The sequence below is a fragment of the Monomorium pharaonis genome, chromosome 4 (assembly GCF_013373865.1).
Source record: "Monomorium pharaonis isolate MP-MQ-018 chromosome 4, ASM1337386v2, whole genome shotgun sequence".
In the NCBI taxonomy this organism is placed as follows: Eukaryota; Metazoa; Arthropoda; class Insecta; order Hymenoptera; family Formicidae; genus Monomorium; species Monomorium pharaonis.
The window spans coordinates 10482330-10499831 of NC_050470.1; the positions used below are offsets into that span (position 1 = coordinate 10482330).

The 17502-nt window shown below is 28.5% G+C and overlaps 1 protein-coding gene across 2 annotated transcripts in view; it reads right to left on the minus strand.

Annotated features, from left to right (window-relative positions):
* Positions 1 to 852: 852 nt before the first annotated feature.
* The window catches only part of LOC105830491 (octopamine receptor beta-1R), an 84739-nt gene continuing 68089 nt past the window's right edge, over positions 853 to 17502 (minus strand). For both annotated transcript variants that reach the window (XM_036285965.1, XM_036285964.1), the window contains 2 exons: positions 10468 to 10689; positions 853 to 1325 (listed from right to left, as the gene is read on the minus strand). In XM_036285965.1, coding sequence (XP_036141858.1) covers positions 1019 to 1325; positions 10468 to 10689 — 529 coding nt within the window. In that variant the 3' untranslated portion in view covers positions 853 to 1018. The remainder of the gene's footprint in view (positions 1326 to 10467; positions 10690 to 17502) is intronic.

The window sequence follows — 17502 nt, forward strand, 5'->3', positions numbered from 1 at the left end:
TATTTGTTCAATTTCAGAAATTTAATTTATTGTAAAAATATATGCCAATCACGGCAAAATAGAAGTTCGCGTACGAATCAAATGTTAGTTCGAAAGTTCATTTCGATGCGTTATTGGACCACCGCTAAAATATTACTACTGAATCGGAACATCAATCTGCCGACGGACAGGAGCCTTATTTACGGACCTGATGGAACGCTACTGGGACAGAAATAGACCCTTGGGGACGAGTGGCGAATGTGTCCCTTAATATAGGTCGGCCACAGGACGAAATAGGCACGAGTATGGCGTACATACTCCATTCACATTCTCTTTGGGACTATGATCTTGTCTCTCGCAAATCGGATTTGGCGAATGCTTAATGTCATGCAAATAAGTGACGTCGCCGCACATTTTTACGACCTTAGCTTTAATGATTTGAAAATTTTTTGACATTTTTGAAACGATCTTAATTGTAATGATAAATTCTTTATGTACTTTTTTAAACAGTCTTAATTTCAATGATAAATTCTTTGAAATATTTGCGCTTTCTTATTTTTTTTTTTATACTTTACTGTATCCCTGAATTTCTTTTTTCAATTACCTATCAAAGATATAAACAGAGAAGACCATAAAAAGAAGATCCGATAAGAATAATTGGTAAATACCAACATCACCGCGTAAATAAATTAATTAAAAACTTTCTTTGTTTTATATAAGCATACGAAAATATTGTATTATTTAAAAAAATAAATTTTTACAAAATTTTCTTTTTCTTATATTTCAGAAATTAAGTTATCTTAAAAATTAAATTTTTTTATAAATAATTCTTTAAGCTCGACATTTTTGCACAGAAAAGAATATTATAGTTTCGAATTATTAAACATTTTTTGTATAGAAATAGAAAGTAACAAATTTTTTTATCGGTTTTTTGGAATTTATCCGTCCTATCTGCTCCGATCTTACCTATTTTTATCTATTCAGAAGATGCCCCGAGCACTTCGCCGTTACTTTCACTTCACTGGATCGCATGATCCGTTTAAATACACGCCTCAATGTGGACGTTAGTCATCTCGCTATTGCGCAGCTGATTGTTGACGTGCAGCTCGGATGAAGCGTTACTGTGCACGAGGTCCTGTTTGCGATGCACCTGGCGCAGGTCACGCACCGGTCCAATCGCGCGGCAGCAGCTTTCAAGGGTTTTGCGAAAGGCCGCGCGGAACTCGCGATTGAAGTACGCGTAGATCAGCGGATTCAGGGCACTGTTGAAATAGCCCACCCAAAACACCGTCGCTACCACCACGTCGCCGCTCTTGCACGAATTACACAGAGACGTGATGACATACCTGCGTCAAACAAACATTCATAATGTTAATGTATTGAAATAAGTCATACAACAAAATTGGTCGTCTCACTTTTCGTTAAATTGATTTTAAAAAATTTATTAACGCGTTAAATGGCAGCCCTGCTGTAAAATTGAAATTTTGTAATTCAATAAAGATTTATATAAATGAATGCGATAAAGATATAATAGAATACAAAAGTTCATATACAGGGTGTCCTAAACCATATGGCACATTGTCTTTATTGCAGATTTAAATTACATATAAAAAAATTTTAACGTAAATTTAATAATTTTAATCTGGTCTGAAAAAATTAAACCGGAAATTGAATATATCACTATTCGATAGAACGCAATTACATACCTAAATTTAAAGGATTTTAAATAAAAATCACTCCTCTTTATTTTGTAAGGGGCATATAAATGTCTAAGACATCTTGTATAATTATAATTAGTACACTTGAATTTATAATAAATTTGCTCAATAATTGTAATAAATCACATAATAACTGCTAATATTTTGTGAAAACTTCTCTTTTCTTGATATTTTGTAATAATATATTTATTGTTAAGTACATTAGATTATATTTTGAAATCGACTGTTAACTGTAAAGATTACATATGCAATTGTATATCATATAATCGTAGGCTCACTGCACGAGTCAGTAAACAAACAAAAAATTTGATACGATGTGCGTATATTATGAAGTATGTAAAAAAGAAAAAAATAAATCACTGAATACCAATAGCATGATAAATGTGTATTTATTTTTTTATATCATGTACTTTAGCTTTTAAAAATTTAAAAAAATATAATTTTAACTTGAAAAGTGGAAACTTGCAAAGAAAACCAGCAAATGACCAATGAGTTTCAATTAATAATCAATGCGTATTAATACATGACATGCGAGTTTTTATTAAAAAAAAATAATCTGCATGAAACGTTTCACTTTGCTACCAATAGATACTTTTTTTATCTATCTTATAAAATGTATCGTTTAGTATTTTATATTGCTGTGATGTTTTATTTATACTTTTTTCCATCAGTACTTTTAATATCATCTTACAATGCTTTCTCAAGTAAGAAAATCTATAGTATTCTTTGTTCCCTCATTTTTGCCCTCATATTTTGCCATACTGTGTTAAAATAGGAATAAATATATATATTTTTTTTAATTATGTTAAATTATATCTTAACCGCTATTAATGCAGTTTTATTAACCGTAATTATGTGTTCTTATTAAGTTAATACATTACTAATATAATAAATGCCGCTATTTATGATATTATATTCCAATTTATTTTACAAGTCATAAAAAATTTTTTTACCTCAGGCGCCAAAATATTTAGTCTCGACTTTATTTACATATTTATAGTTATAAAGATTAAATCGTTATTTTTATTAAATTTATCAAGTTTCTTAAATTGTACTATAAATTTTATTACAATAAATTATATTAATGTAAAACTGGTATGTAAAAGATAATAGTATGTAAAATTAATAATTGAAATGAATAAAAATGTTTTGATTGCAAAAATAAATTTAAGCCAGTCTTATTTTGAGATCTTTACTTTATCATTATTATCATTTATTATTTATTAAATATTTAATCTTTCACTTATTGCTAGACAAATTATTAAAATTTCTAATGTTTATTTGCATACAAATCAGCTCCAAATGGAAAATATATGCATGCATAATAAATAAAACAACTTAAAATAACTTAAGTAGTAACGCATTTCAGCAACTCTCTTTTCTAATATACAATAACAAAGTATAATAATAATATAACATAAGAAAAAGATAATTTTTAATTATAAAAGTCACGTAAAATTCAGTTACAAAATATATATAGTATATCTGTAACAATCTGTATACTGCGTCAAAAAGGAGAAAACGAAGTATCTCATTTTCTACCGGCATGACCTACATGCACCTGACGTCGAAATTGTTTCCATCGACAAGGAAAGAATGGATTTACAGGCTTCCAGAAGGGGACGGATCCTTCCTCCTCATCACGATCTCTCTTGAACCACGTTGTTATACGATTTCTCCCCTCCATTATCGATTTGAAAGGAGGCAAAGGTAGAAATAACTATATTGAATTGCTCAATGTAAAAATGCCCACTGCAAAGTTAAAAATAAATTGTCTATTTCAGAATCAATTCTGAATCCATATATATAGAAAGTTTACTTAAATCTTTTTCATTTTCAAATAATATCTCTAGGCAAAATGAAAGTAAAATCAAGAACAGATTCTAATCAGATTTATGAGAAAGCTTCTGAAACTCGCGATTTTCAATGTCGATGGAAACTTCTTGTAACCACTATTTCCATTCAGCAAACTTCTATTTTTAATTATATAAAATTCCTGTTATTTATATAAAATTCCAAATAGATCTTGCGCTTAATTATTCTTCAATTTTTAATACGTTATAAAAAGGACCAAAAATTATTTTACACCCATAGAACTTTATAGTATCGTCGTGTTTTCACGCGCATTTACATCGTTCGATATAAATCGAACTGTGTGTCTCATATTAGTGTATTAGAGCTTCACTAGCTAAGAATAGAACGGTTGCCGGTTAAGGTCAACTTTCTCTCTGTGAGCGCATGTGAATGACTAAAGTTCTTTACACATCAAGATAGTTTCTCATTGACCGTCACGTCGTTCAATTCCTTTGAAAATTTTATCCGCATTTCCCTTTCTTTAACGATGGCCGGCGCAACATAATTGTCACACAAAATCAATACGTGATTCCTTTTGCCTACTTTTTATGCAATAGCCTACCTTAATTTATTCAAGACAATTTTTCATGCAATCAGCTCTGCATTAGATCGATAAATTATAATCAGTGACGTAACATGCTATAAGTATACATTTAAATAAATGTGATAAAATTATAAATACATTTTTCCTCTAAATTTTTATATCATATCAGATCGTATTATATCTAAGATGATCTAACGTACTTCTTTACAAAATTTGTTCGCGTCCTTGTTACGTTGACATATTCAATTTGTCTTAAGAAAATATTCACGTAGTGCAAGTAGTGACACTCTAAGACATGTCAGACGGCGACAAATAGAATCGAAAAAGCTTGGTAGGCAAGAATGGAAAAGTAGGTCAAGGATTTGGTCTGTGATGAGGCCAGGCGGAGATGGGAGAGGGGGGGGGGGGGAGAGGGATAGAGAGAGAAGTAGAGTATTGGCTTGTATTATTCGGCGAAATAATAGGAACAGAGATCCGATTCTCGAATATATAGAACAATTGATAGTCGTATAGTGAATTTAGCGGCGATATACTAGTAAAATCATGCGACGAGAAATCAATTCTATTGTTTTTCCGGCGGAACGAGAGAGTTGGTTGGAACCACGAACAACAGTATAATGACAATTGATAACAAGCAAATAATTGAATACTACGAATTGTCTCGCTTCTTCCTCGCATTTTCCCTTTACATCTCAAATGTACAAAAGCATTTACCATCATCTGTTATTACTATGATACTATATCCTAATTTACTCTTTTTCTTCATTAAATAATTAATAAAACAATTGCAAGATAACATTAATAAGTAACGTTAAATATTAATATAATAAAAAATTAAAAAATATATAAAAAAATATGAAAAATGTTTTGTTTCGTAGTTTATATTTATAAAATAGATTTTAAATAAAAATATATTTATTATTTTTTCGAAAAATAACACAAAAGTTGTAAAATGTTTTAACTATGCAATACTCAACATCTAGATAAATATTAGCAAAATGAGATCGCGGTTATCAGTCAACTTATTTTGACACGGATCACTTGAGAGATTAAAGAAACAGTGAAAATGCAGCAGAGTTCGAAATATGAAACTGACTAGAAGTTGATTAAATTGAAGTATACAGAGATGTTCAACTTTTCTTTTTATAAATTCACTGATTTTTGGATCGATTCGGATTATCGCGAAATATGACAACTGTGCTTTTCGTTCCCAGCCTTCTCCCGAATTATTGAACTTCCTTGACAGTCGCGAAGAATTTTTCACGAAGTAAGAACCCACTAAGTGATTACATGGAAAAACACTTTGGTGAATTCATATTTTGGGAAAGCCATTAATGTTATTGTTCTACTTTCCCACTGATAAAGAAATATATTATTTTATATATTATTTTATTTACTTAAAATCGGCAAAACTTAATTTTTTTATATTAAACGATAAAAAGGTTATATAATTTTTGTTAATTTCCTTTTAATTTAATCAATTCGTCTACTTGCATTTTAGAGATTAAATATTATCTTACATACAAATGCATTTATAATTTATAATTTATAATTTATAATTTTATACAAATTTTTCAAAATTTTGAATCAAAATTTAGAAATTTCTGTTTTTCACTGAGATAACATATCTTCATAAATATTAATTAACAATTTAGTAAAACAAGAAAAATTAAAATTAAAAAATAAAAGCTAAATAGAAAATTCCATTTTTTAATATTTCTATATGAATAGTTTCCATCGGATATCAATATAACTGATCTGTAACAGATGCAACTGTTTGTTTTTTTTTCAAAATCCCTCTCTGAACAATATGCATATTGTGTCTCATAAAATAGCTATGTGACCATTCATCTCCATTATATACGAGCGATGAATGTTTATCACGCACTAAAAGTCCGTAATAAAAGTTCTGTAAAAAAATTAAAAAAAGACCTCCAAAAAACAAACCAACCAGAAAAGATATAAATTTATACTTTAATTTATACATTAAATTAAGTATTTCTTACATGGTATATGTAAATAAAAAATATATATATACACAATGTGTAAATTGTTCATGTCTCTTGTATTATAATAGATTAAATTAATATTAATTAATATTACACTAAAAAATATTTAAATACAGACAAATAAATACATATCTAAATATTTTCACATAGAAGATATATTGTTTTAAATGTTTGCTTTAAACATATGCAATTTCTTTGTTAATAAAACCTAGTATTTATAATAAAAAATTACTGTCATGTACCAAAAAGTTAAATTTAGAAATGACTTTCGGTCTTTTGTCGTCGTCACGAGTCTATTGTGACATGCCATCATGCCACTACGTTATATTTCGCAGAGAGGCACTTGACACACACCGGAATCACCCTTTCTTCACTTCGAGGTGGCTGCACACAACCCCCCAGCTCTCTTCGTTGCAAATCTCCGGAGATCGTGGCGGCATACACTACTTTTCTCTATCGATCGCGGCTCCCTATATAATCGTCCGTCCAACCGACTCTCTCACTTCCTTTCCGCGTTACTGCACCCTCAGGAATTTTGGGGTGACACGGCGCAATATCCCTCAGCCTTCGGCTTTCGTTCAAATGTCGTTCGATAATAATCGTCAAACGGACGATTTCTCGAGATTAACGTCGATTGATGCGTATCCTCTTCAGAAATTCTCGACCACTATATATATAGCGTAAATATGTGTTTAATGACCATTAATATATAACGTGAATACGTGTTAAATGGCCATATATACCGTATATATCGTATGTACCAATAGGCTATGAGAGATTTCAAATATTTGTGTAATTCGGGAATTATGTGTATATAATAAGAAATTATTAATTGTTTATATTATATGACAATCATTTATTTGATATTAAACTCTCCGTAACAAATAGAACGTTCTTCACTAAAAAAAAGTTCCTCCCTGCCCACATTTATATTAGTCTACGCAAAACGAAATCATTTTTTGTTACACGTGTGTCGAAAGTGGTCCCTTTCGTGTCATTTTTGTGCGCAGAGTCGCCGATTTCAACACTTTAATATCATTTCGCAGTTCTTGTTCTCTAATGGATGACATAAATCGTAACGAAAAGTATTCCAGCACGACTTTTTCACCACGTTTGATTATTTTAACATGCATATGCGTATCATCTCGTGACACGCATATAGTAACTCTTGTAGAACTTGCCGACGCTTCGTCGCTTTCGCGAACCTAACTTTGGCTAACCTGTCAATTTGCGAGAACCGGAGACACTCAAGGGACCACACATCGACACGGGTAACAAAAAGTGTAACACAAGCGTAACAGCTTTTTGCACTCGTACACAAAAGGCTGACTTTATGCCCTTGTTACATAATGTACTATTCTTTTATTATTATTATTTATATATATTCTTTTTTGGAAATATATACATTATGAAACTTTTCTTAGTTATAACTTTTTAACAAATCACAAGCGCCGACTAAAACCTTTTGAAGATCGCTCAGAAAAGTGACCAACAATATATCATAAAATCAAGATTATTGGAGGTGCACTGAAAAAAAAATTTACTACATTGAAATATTTTTTCAAATAGTATTAAGCAGAAGTTTAGTAAAAAATAAATATTATTTATTTTTTACAAAACTTCTGCTTGATACTATTTGAAAAAATATTGATTTCAATTTAGTACATTTTTTTTCAGTGTGGCTCCCCACATATGCATCGAAATTTATAATAAAATTTTAATCTAAATTACAAAAAAAAAAACAGAAAAAGTGAAAATTTTTATTAAAAACTTTTAATTTGTTAATACTATCAAAAAGTCGTTTAAATCATAATTTCTTAGTTTTTCTCATGTTGTCCGTAAAATATGATTTATATAAAATTAATAAAAAATGGTTTTGTAATAAAAAAAATATTTATATATATAATGAAAGATGTCTCATATAATATAAACTTACGGAATTCTTAATGCCTACAGAAATTTACAAACAATTTGAGAATAAGTAATGTCGGAAATTACGAATGATTGTCTATGATATCATTATACACAGTCATTGTTATTTCTATTTACTAAAATCTTTGCAATATGCGTATCTCAATAATATGTTTACGTTACGATGAAAGAATACTTAATTTTCTGTGATCACAAAATCGTTGACAATTTTATAGACAAACTACTAATAAATATAAAAAATTCTCAAACATCTTTTCATACAATCATCTCCAATCTCATAAAATTACACATAATTTTATGAAATTACTGGTAATCTTATAAAATCACAATCATATAAATTCTTCTAATAAAAAAAAGAATTAATTTAGTTTCGCCACTAATGATTTGTTATGTTGTAGCATCATTAATGATAAATACGCTTAATTTAAATTTTCTATTACATAATTATATAAATTCTTATTTTTATTCTTATTTATAATTATCTATTTTATAATTTTATCTACATATATTGATCCTTCAGCTTGTATCTGATTCGACAATAATTTCTCATTTGGAATCAATGAGATTTCTATATATATTAAGCAATTAGCGAACGTTGCAGTTCATGTACACAATATTTTCTTCTTGTCTCTTTTTTTCTTTGTTTCTTATACCTCATGTTGTTTGCAGGAAAATGGAGCGAAATGGAGATGCATCCTGCACACGCTATATCTGGCGTAGTTCTATTTACACTCAAAATTAATTATCGAGTTTTAAGACCATTCTCTCGCCAAAAACGTACCATTCTCTAAAATGCTTCACTGAACGAAATATCTTTCTCGAACTTTTCATCGGATTCAAAGTAAAATGAAACATCCATCAGTTCCCTTTTTTCCTCTTCTCTCAACATTCAATAATATAACAGTGTTAACAAAATAGTACATATATTAATAAGAAGAAATGTGTAATATTTTTTCTTTACGTTCTTACGTTCTTACGCAGCACAGTGCTTAATTTAATACAATAAGGATAACTAACAAGTTTTTAAAATTGAGAGAATTATATGAGTTTCAATGGGTGTGCATGAGTCTCTTAAAAGCGTTTAAGAATCCTCTCAAAAGATATCGCAACGTCATGATTTACCTCACGTACGTTCCACCCACGTAATTAACGAAGCGAACACGAGGCGAACATGAAGCCGACATACTGTATGTTATTTAGCGAGAGAAAATAACGTTAATTACCGTGACAGATTGTGCGCATCGTGTATCTCACATGATACATGCTGATAAGAAAAACAATATTTTTGTCACACGTATTACAGCTTTTTCTTCTTATTAATTACATTTTTAATCTTTAATTAAGACTTTATTACATACTGAAGAAAATTATTATATTTTTTATACAATTTTGCCATGTGTAAAAAATTATAACTTATTTTCTTAATTAATTAAAACGGAACAAAGAGATTCTTTAACGCAACTTTATGTTTCTTTTGATTTTTTTATACATTAATTGCAGCTATGTAACAGTGAAAAATTTATTTCTTAAAATTTTATCTTTATCAAAATTTCTCTTATATAATTTTTATTTTTCGTTTATATAATATAATGATAATAATAACAATACAAAATTATAATTATAGAAAAAAATTAAGAAATAAAAAAAAATATAATAACAAAATATAATGATAATAAAACATTAAACACACATAGAGAGAAAGAGAGAGAAAAAGTGAGAGAAAATAAAAAAATTAATATAGTAAAATATTATAATTAAGTTTACATGAATTGACAATTTCCTTAAAATGTCACATGTGTAGAATATCCATTTAAGTAATAAATTTCTTATTGTTTAGACACTTGACTTCTTGATTAACGTGAATCACGACGTTGATCATGCTTCTCAGCGAATCTTTGTATTTCTTCTGTTATAGTATTGATAATCTTTTATTACTAGGCAATATTAAACTGGCCAGTCATTACTTATTTTAAATATTAAAACCACTGCTGTTAGTACTTTTAATACTCAAAATAAGTAATCATTACTGGCCAATTTAATATTGCCCAGTATTATACTTGTACAAAGGTATAAGTTTCAATGCAGATCGTCATTTTTTATGTACCACAGAACACTGACTATCCTCCTAAATACTTTGCTCTGATTTGATTGAATTATATTAATATTATATTTCTTTAAACAACCCCAATGGATATTCTACAGGTTTTAAGATTCGTTTATATATTATTAATTTGTTGTGGATTGACAACTCAGAGTTTCTTCCTAAAAGCCAATACATTTGTTGGAATTTAATAGTAAATTCCGTTTTCTCTTGACTTTTCCTTCCACTTTATTCGACTCATCCAAGGTTATACCAATATATTTTGCCACATTTTTAGAATAAAAGATATTTTTGCGAATAAACTTAAAAAAAATAATAAATATACGTTACCAAAGAAAGAAAGGCAGCCAGCATGCCAAAAACGCTGACATGATGATACCGAGCGTCCTTGCTGCCTTACGTTCTCTTTTCATTTTACTGCTGCTAGTTATCGGTGGCTCTTCTGGCTGCGGTTCAGGTGACGATTGATCTACAGCCGGCAGAGATGTCAGGCCGGCCGAGATCCCGTTGATTTGCAGATGTTTATTTAATAGAGCGGCCGCGACTTTGCTTCTGAAACATAAATATAGAATAATTAAGTAACAAATAACATTACTATATTAAATTATTTAATGTTATAAAATATTATAAAACGTAATATTTTTCATATTTTATAAAATAATATTTATCGTTTAACTAATTAATTAATTAATTTCACATATATGCGATCCAGAATTTAATTTAGGAAGTATTCGTGCAATTATAATTCTTTCTTCAGAAGTGATTCAAATATATTAAAGAATTAAATTATACAGATACAAATAATGTGTTATAGCAAATAATTTAGTACAAACAATTAGACAAATTAAATATCAATATCTTTTGTATTAAAAAAAAAAGTTTTTTTAAGAGATTTTTTGCTCTAAAGTTACACAATATTAAATAATCTCTCATAATTTCAAAATAATACTTAACAAACTCAACTCAACACTGAATTGCATAAACAAAATTACAAACAGCTTTTCCGATTTCAAAAAATTGAAAGATGATGTATTGCAATTTGAATTTATTACAATTGAAATATTTATTGATAACCCTAGACTTTTATCATTGCATCAAGTCATTAATAATATTGTTTTGTAACAATGAGTCTTTTAAAAAATAAATTTTTTTAATTATATAAATTTTTTATTTATCTGAATATATGAATAATTTTTAAAAGATTCTTATAAAAATTAACAAGTTATTTGTTATATTTCATTTAGTACGACTTGCTTTTTGTAAAATCATCACGTGCTTTCTTTTTTCTCTGTTTAAAGTCATGTCACTGATGTTTATTCAACTGCGACCTTCTCGACCACGAATACGATGCATATGATTTTATCACCACTTTGGCCATTATCCAAATTTACTTTACACTACCTTCTCGACCTGCTAAATCGCATAAATTCAATATCTTCCCAACGTACGATTATTTTATTATTATTTTCACTTTGAATTTGCCGCAGTACAATTGGACAAACTTAAACTCTGAACTTTCAAATTACATTTTTTATCATAGTTTGATAAAAAATTTTACAAAAATTAATAAAGAAATTTTAACATTTTATTACTAAAACATAAGAATTTTATTTTATTTTTATAAATTAAAGTATTTTCATCTAGATTATTCTATTATTATTATTATTATTATTTAATAATGTATATAAAATAACAATATAATAATTCGGTACAATAAAAAAAAGATTAAAATAGAAAAACAAAACGGTTTCCTTGTTTTTCAAATATTAGAGTAATTTCTAAATTAGAACTGCATGGAATAACGCTACTCAGAAAATGTAATGTACATGTTTTGGTTTTGTATTGCTGTGATATATACGCATAATCTAGAAAATTGCACATCATATATACTTGTTGGTACGCTTTTGCATTCAAATATTGCATTCGTTATTCGATTTAGTTGCTTCGCGCGCACGTTTAACAACGTCCATTTCGCACTTACAGCTGATTCATGGGCAAACTCAACTTTCAACTAAACTCATATTTGCGAAAATTAATATTGCAAGACAGATGCAAGCCATAAATTGAAAGCAAAAGTATTTTTATTTTATTTTATTTAAAAAATATGTACTGATACAACCTTTTAAAAAATATTTTATTATTAAGCTGTTTGATTTTTCAAATATATTTCAATAGTTAAATTTTTTACATATTTGTATACATAACATTTTTGTACTCATCATATTTTACTTTCTACATTTTAAATGTGTTATAGCTCTTTTTTAGACATATTGATGATGATGATAAAATTATATATTAATATATATAATTACCATCTAATTCTGGGATGTCTCGTAAATAGAAAGATTATAATTATATATATTATTATACATAACAAAAATTTGCATTCATAAAAATTCTGAGAATATTGACATATAATAATTATGATTAAAACACCGAAATATCAAAGTTCTCAAACTTTGAATCACTAATTAGCATAACCTAAATAAGTAGTTTACAAATAAGTAGTTTCGCTCATTACTGGAGGCAAATGCAATTAAACTTTGGTAGTCCTCCGGCATATCCCTGCTCAGAAATCCGCATAGATACTGAGCATAGATATATTAATATCTTGATTTATTACAGATTAAGAAAACAGAAAGAGAGAAAAAGATAAAGTTTACAACACACAATAAATTACACTTATACCATGTTTTTTAATTTATAAAGTGTACAATTTTCCATCAATTAATACAGATAATTCCAATATAGGCAATTACAACAAAGTGCATGATTCATTTATCTCATATGATAATCTATAGAAAAAATTAAAATTTTTATTGTTGTTATTGAATGTTTTATTAAAAAATGAAGTTTCGATCGAAGATTGATCTCGCCACTGGATAAACCGTTTGTACAAGCTAGTTCAATTAAAAAGTTTGAGATCTGAACTGAAGCTTCCATATTACTTCGGACCTTGGCAACCACGGTTTTTAACAAAAAGAATATCGCACGAACCTCTTGTTTCAGTTCGCGAAGTTACGCTCGTTCTCGAAACAGGCGCAAACTTGGAAGATGCCTCTCGACTAATTTTTTTTTTTTTCCATAAACTCGCTATGGCATGAGGAGAACGTGGGAAACATCGGTTGGAGCTAAATTCGATATTACGTGAGTATGAAAAGATTGGAAACTTCTGAGATTCTAACAAATAAACAATCGCATTCTTCTCAATAAAAATATCTTCGTGAAATTTGATTTATCACATTTAGACTTAATCAGGTACAAAATTTTAGAAATGTGTCAATTGCTGAAATTACTCCTAGAATGTCGAGATACTTCAAATATTATTTCAATTTTACTATTTGTATGTAATGTGCATAACTTATATTAATTTTCTTGTTTAATTTTATTTCTATCCTTTTTCATTTTAATTTTGTCTTTTTGGATATAATTTTACGACCATCGTCATCGATACTAATTTTAAAACTCAAGTAAATAAATTCGCGACTTCCTTGAAACAATGCGCAATATATTCATCTTCATTAAATCGGAACTTGCAGCCGCATTACGCTCGATCTAGAATATAGGTACATTTACTCGCTACATAGTTATGCGCGGTATTTCGCTGCCATACGGATAGTCCGATCGTAATTTGCGCGAAATAAGGCCGCTGATAGCGATGGCGGTTGTGAATTATCCTTCGCAAGATTACCACGACGGGATCATTTATCGTCTGCCTCGTGCAATTACGTTAAATGAATGTTTAACAACCTACCCGCATTTTTTATATTACATTATATATAAAATAGGTAAAAACTAATAGAAATATACTAAGAATTGCCTTCAGCTCATCTATGTGACAAAAATCGATTTTTCTGTTTATTGATATTTTAGTAACATAAAATATTATACATATAATTATATTGATAATTATTGTGTGTGTGTGTGTGTGTGTGTGTAAGTAACAATTAAAGAGTAAAAGAATGGCATACATTGGAGGTAATTCTAAGCATACTCACATCAACAAATTTCCATTTTTTAACTTTAAACCCCATAAAACATCTTCGACCACGCTAATCACTATCAATAATAATACAGCCTTCGGCACATAATACGATTTTTCATACATAGATTGCATACGAGCCATCTTATTACATGTCCTGATTGGCTCAAATGATTATATTACCAATCGTAACTCAATCGTAAGACGCCTCGTATACGCGCTAGCATAAAAAATCGTATCTTGTGCCGAAGGCTTACCGAGTAAAACTTTCAATCATTCTTAATAGTTTCTCAAAAATTTAAATTTCCTAAGAATTGCTTAAGTAGTTGAGAAATGGGGAAAATTGGACGGACATACCCTGTAAAGCATAAGAATAAGGTGTATGTATAATTATATGTATAATTATATGCAATAACCGTATAAAAACACGTATAAAAAATTATTGCAAAATGGTTAAAGTTACTTTTAAATAAAATTATTTTTAGATTCTTAAAAAAAACAATATTTCCTAAAACAGAATTTTTCTCATCTGTTTTATAACAATTAATACAATTAATATTATACAACTTAACATTTTTACAATACAATTTAAAATTTTTTGAGAAAAAAATATATTTTCTGGACGAGAATATATATATTATCCATGTTTCTTATTGAAAATTTTATTGATAAAAGATTTAATTTGAAATTCGTAGTGAAGCAACGAGTGTATACTTGGAATGAATATCACCGAGACATCGTTTTCTTGACAGAAAAGAAACGGAGTCTATGTAGTATATTTTATGTATACAGGTAATAGAATGAAAAATCAGTCGGTCGGTTGTGAAAAAGAAGCAGATAGATACAGCTTATGATTGCAAAGCAGGGATATGAAATAAAGTACACGGCTAAGAAAGAATAAAAATTACTCGTAAAAAACAACGTAGTCGGCAGCACAATTTAAAAATATTTATAAAGGGAAAGATATATATTTAGTATATTTTTTAATAAAAATATTAAATGTAAAATATTTAATAAATTATAATATAACTGATAAAAAATATAAATTTTGCAAAAAAAATAAATAAATAATATCAATATAATTACAATATTAAAATGTATTGAGTAATATATAAATATATAAGATACATAGTTATAAAAATATTATAGTGCAATTAAAATTTAATATAAAATAATATAAAAATATAATTAACTGCTTATTTTTCAGGAAAAACATTTTTTTCTAAAATTTTAAAAAGTTGTTTAGAAGAAGTTGTTTAGAAATTTTGATGCATCTAATATTTCAAATTTGTCAAATGTACACGCGACAAATTCATATCTCACCGTAAAAGCTCGCATCCAAAACGATTCGATAAGCTCACACAGTGAAGAAGTTAGGGTAAAAGCTTTCTTTTCTTTGCTTTGATCCAACTCGACTTTACTTTCCGAAACTTTTTGCAGATTAGATTACAAGTTTTCTTTGATGTAAGTGTACATTTTTTCTTTTTTGCGAAAATAAGTAACCGATTGAACCAAGTCGTCCAAGATTTTTAGTAAAAATCCAGGAAAGAAAACAAAGTAAAAGAAAATTTGACTTCCACCTCAGAAATGTTTTAAAAGAAAAATGGTGCTTCGCTCGATAGAAAGTATTTCGGATTTTATCGCTAGTGAAGAATAATAATAAAGGATTTGCCACATGAATTTTTACCTAACAGATTACTTTAGACAATTTTAGAAAAAAGAACCTATCTGCCTGGTATCCATAAAAATTCTTAAAATATCTAAAATAGATAAAATTTATAATCTAAAATAGGTAAGATTTTTATTAAGTTTCAGCGGTTATAGCCCAAATCTATTGATATACAAAAACTGTTCCTTTTTTTTTAATAATATATATGTAATAAAATAATTGCTCTCTAACGACAATACGAGAGATTAATGTTAAACAATTAGAACTAAGATTAAAAGTCTAGAAAGATATTCTCTTTTAAAAAACAAATTTTTTATTACAATATTATTATAATAGAATTTAAAATTCTTTTATACAATTAAAATTTGTACACAAAAATAAAAAAACAATAGACGATTTTATGTCAAGAACAAAAAAAGTTTTAACACATAAAAATTTTAAAAACTTGTTATTGAAATTGCCCTTTGCTCTCTTAATTTTTGTACGTACTTTAACTGTGTAAAAAAAGGATTTGGAATTCTGTAAAGCCAACGCAAAGATATTTTTTAATAAAAAATATTGGTGACCTACTTATTGATCCGATTAAGTTCGACGAGCACTCCAGCATCCCATTAACATTTTATTCGGCTGTACACATTTCGAGTTATGCAAAGTTAAACAATAGCATGGGATTTTACTAATGCAGCCTCTTAAGCATGCTGACTCTTAGACGCATATGATTTTCTTCAAAGTTTTCATATTGAAGTAGAGATTTGAAGTAAATAAATAGATCATATATAGTTTTATTATTAACCTATAGTTACATATATTAATTTGCAGGCTATATATAAATCTATTTGTATCTACAATATTTTCTTTTCATTTATATATAAGTTTATATATATAACAGAACATTATTTTTTTTATATATAAAACTAAGTTTTTAAATCCGTTTTAGTAGAGCGAACACATGGTTACCTCTGTTTCTCTTTGATTTATTATATAGTGTCGTCACAAAAATGCTTATACACGCAACATCTTAAGTAATAAATATTTTATAACTATAAGTCTAAAATCGATAAAACAACGTATTGACGAATGTAAATGTTAAAAATTTACAATATTGATGATTAACGAAGTTATTGTACAAAATGTAAATTACTATAACACATTCTCCTCTATTGTATTACATATTATTTAAATTATAATACGATTATTGCATCAATAACGTAATAATACGAATATGAAAGATTACTACGTTGCTACGTTACGTCTTATCGTCCTGGGAATATATCACGTCGGTATTTTAGTCAACCCTCGGCGCAGTTTCGGTGACGTTTCGAGGTCTTCCGGAACGAGAGTTTATCCTGATTTAAACAAGTGCGTCGCAAACTGCGCCACGTTTCCTTTTTAAACACACACATCACAGTCTATTCCGCGTATACTATTTGCAATTCTTTTCAACAAATCTTCATGGCGCATGTGACCTACTTTCCGGACGCTACTAGCTCCTAGTACACATCTCGACGAAATCCAACACAACACACACATACCCAGAGCGAATTGATATTAGCCCCGAGGACTGCAGCCTATGACGGCAAAGTAGGCCGTCTGGAAATCTCATGCGGCCTATTTAGACTATAGTGTAATTACACTATCTACATTGTGTGCCTGTGTGTGTTTTTGTGTGTGTGGAGAAGGAGGCGCGCGCGCATTCGTATGTGATAAGCAGATT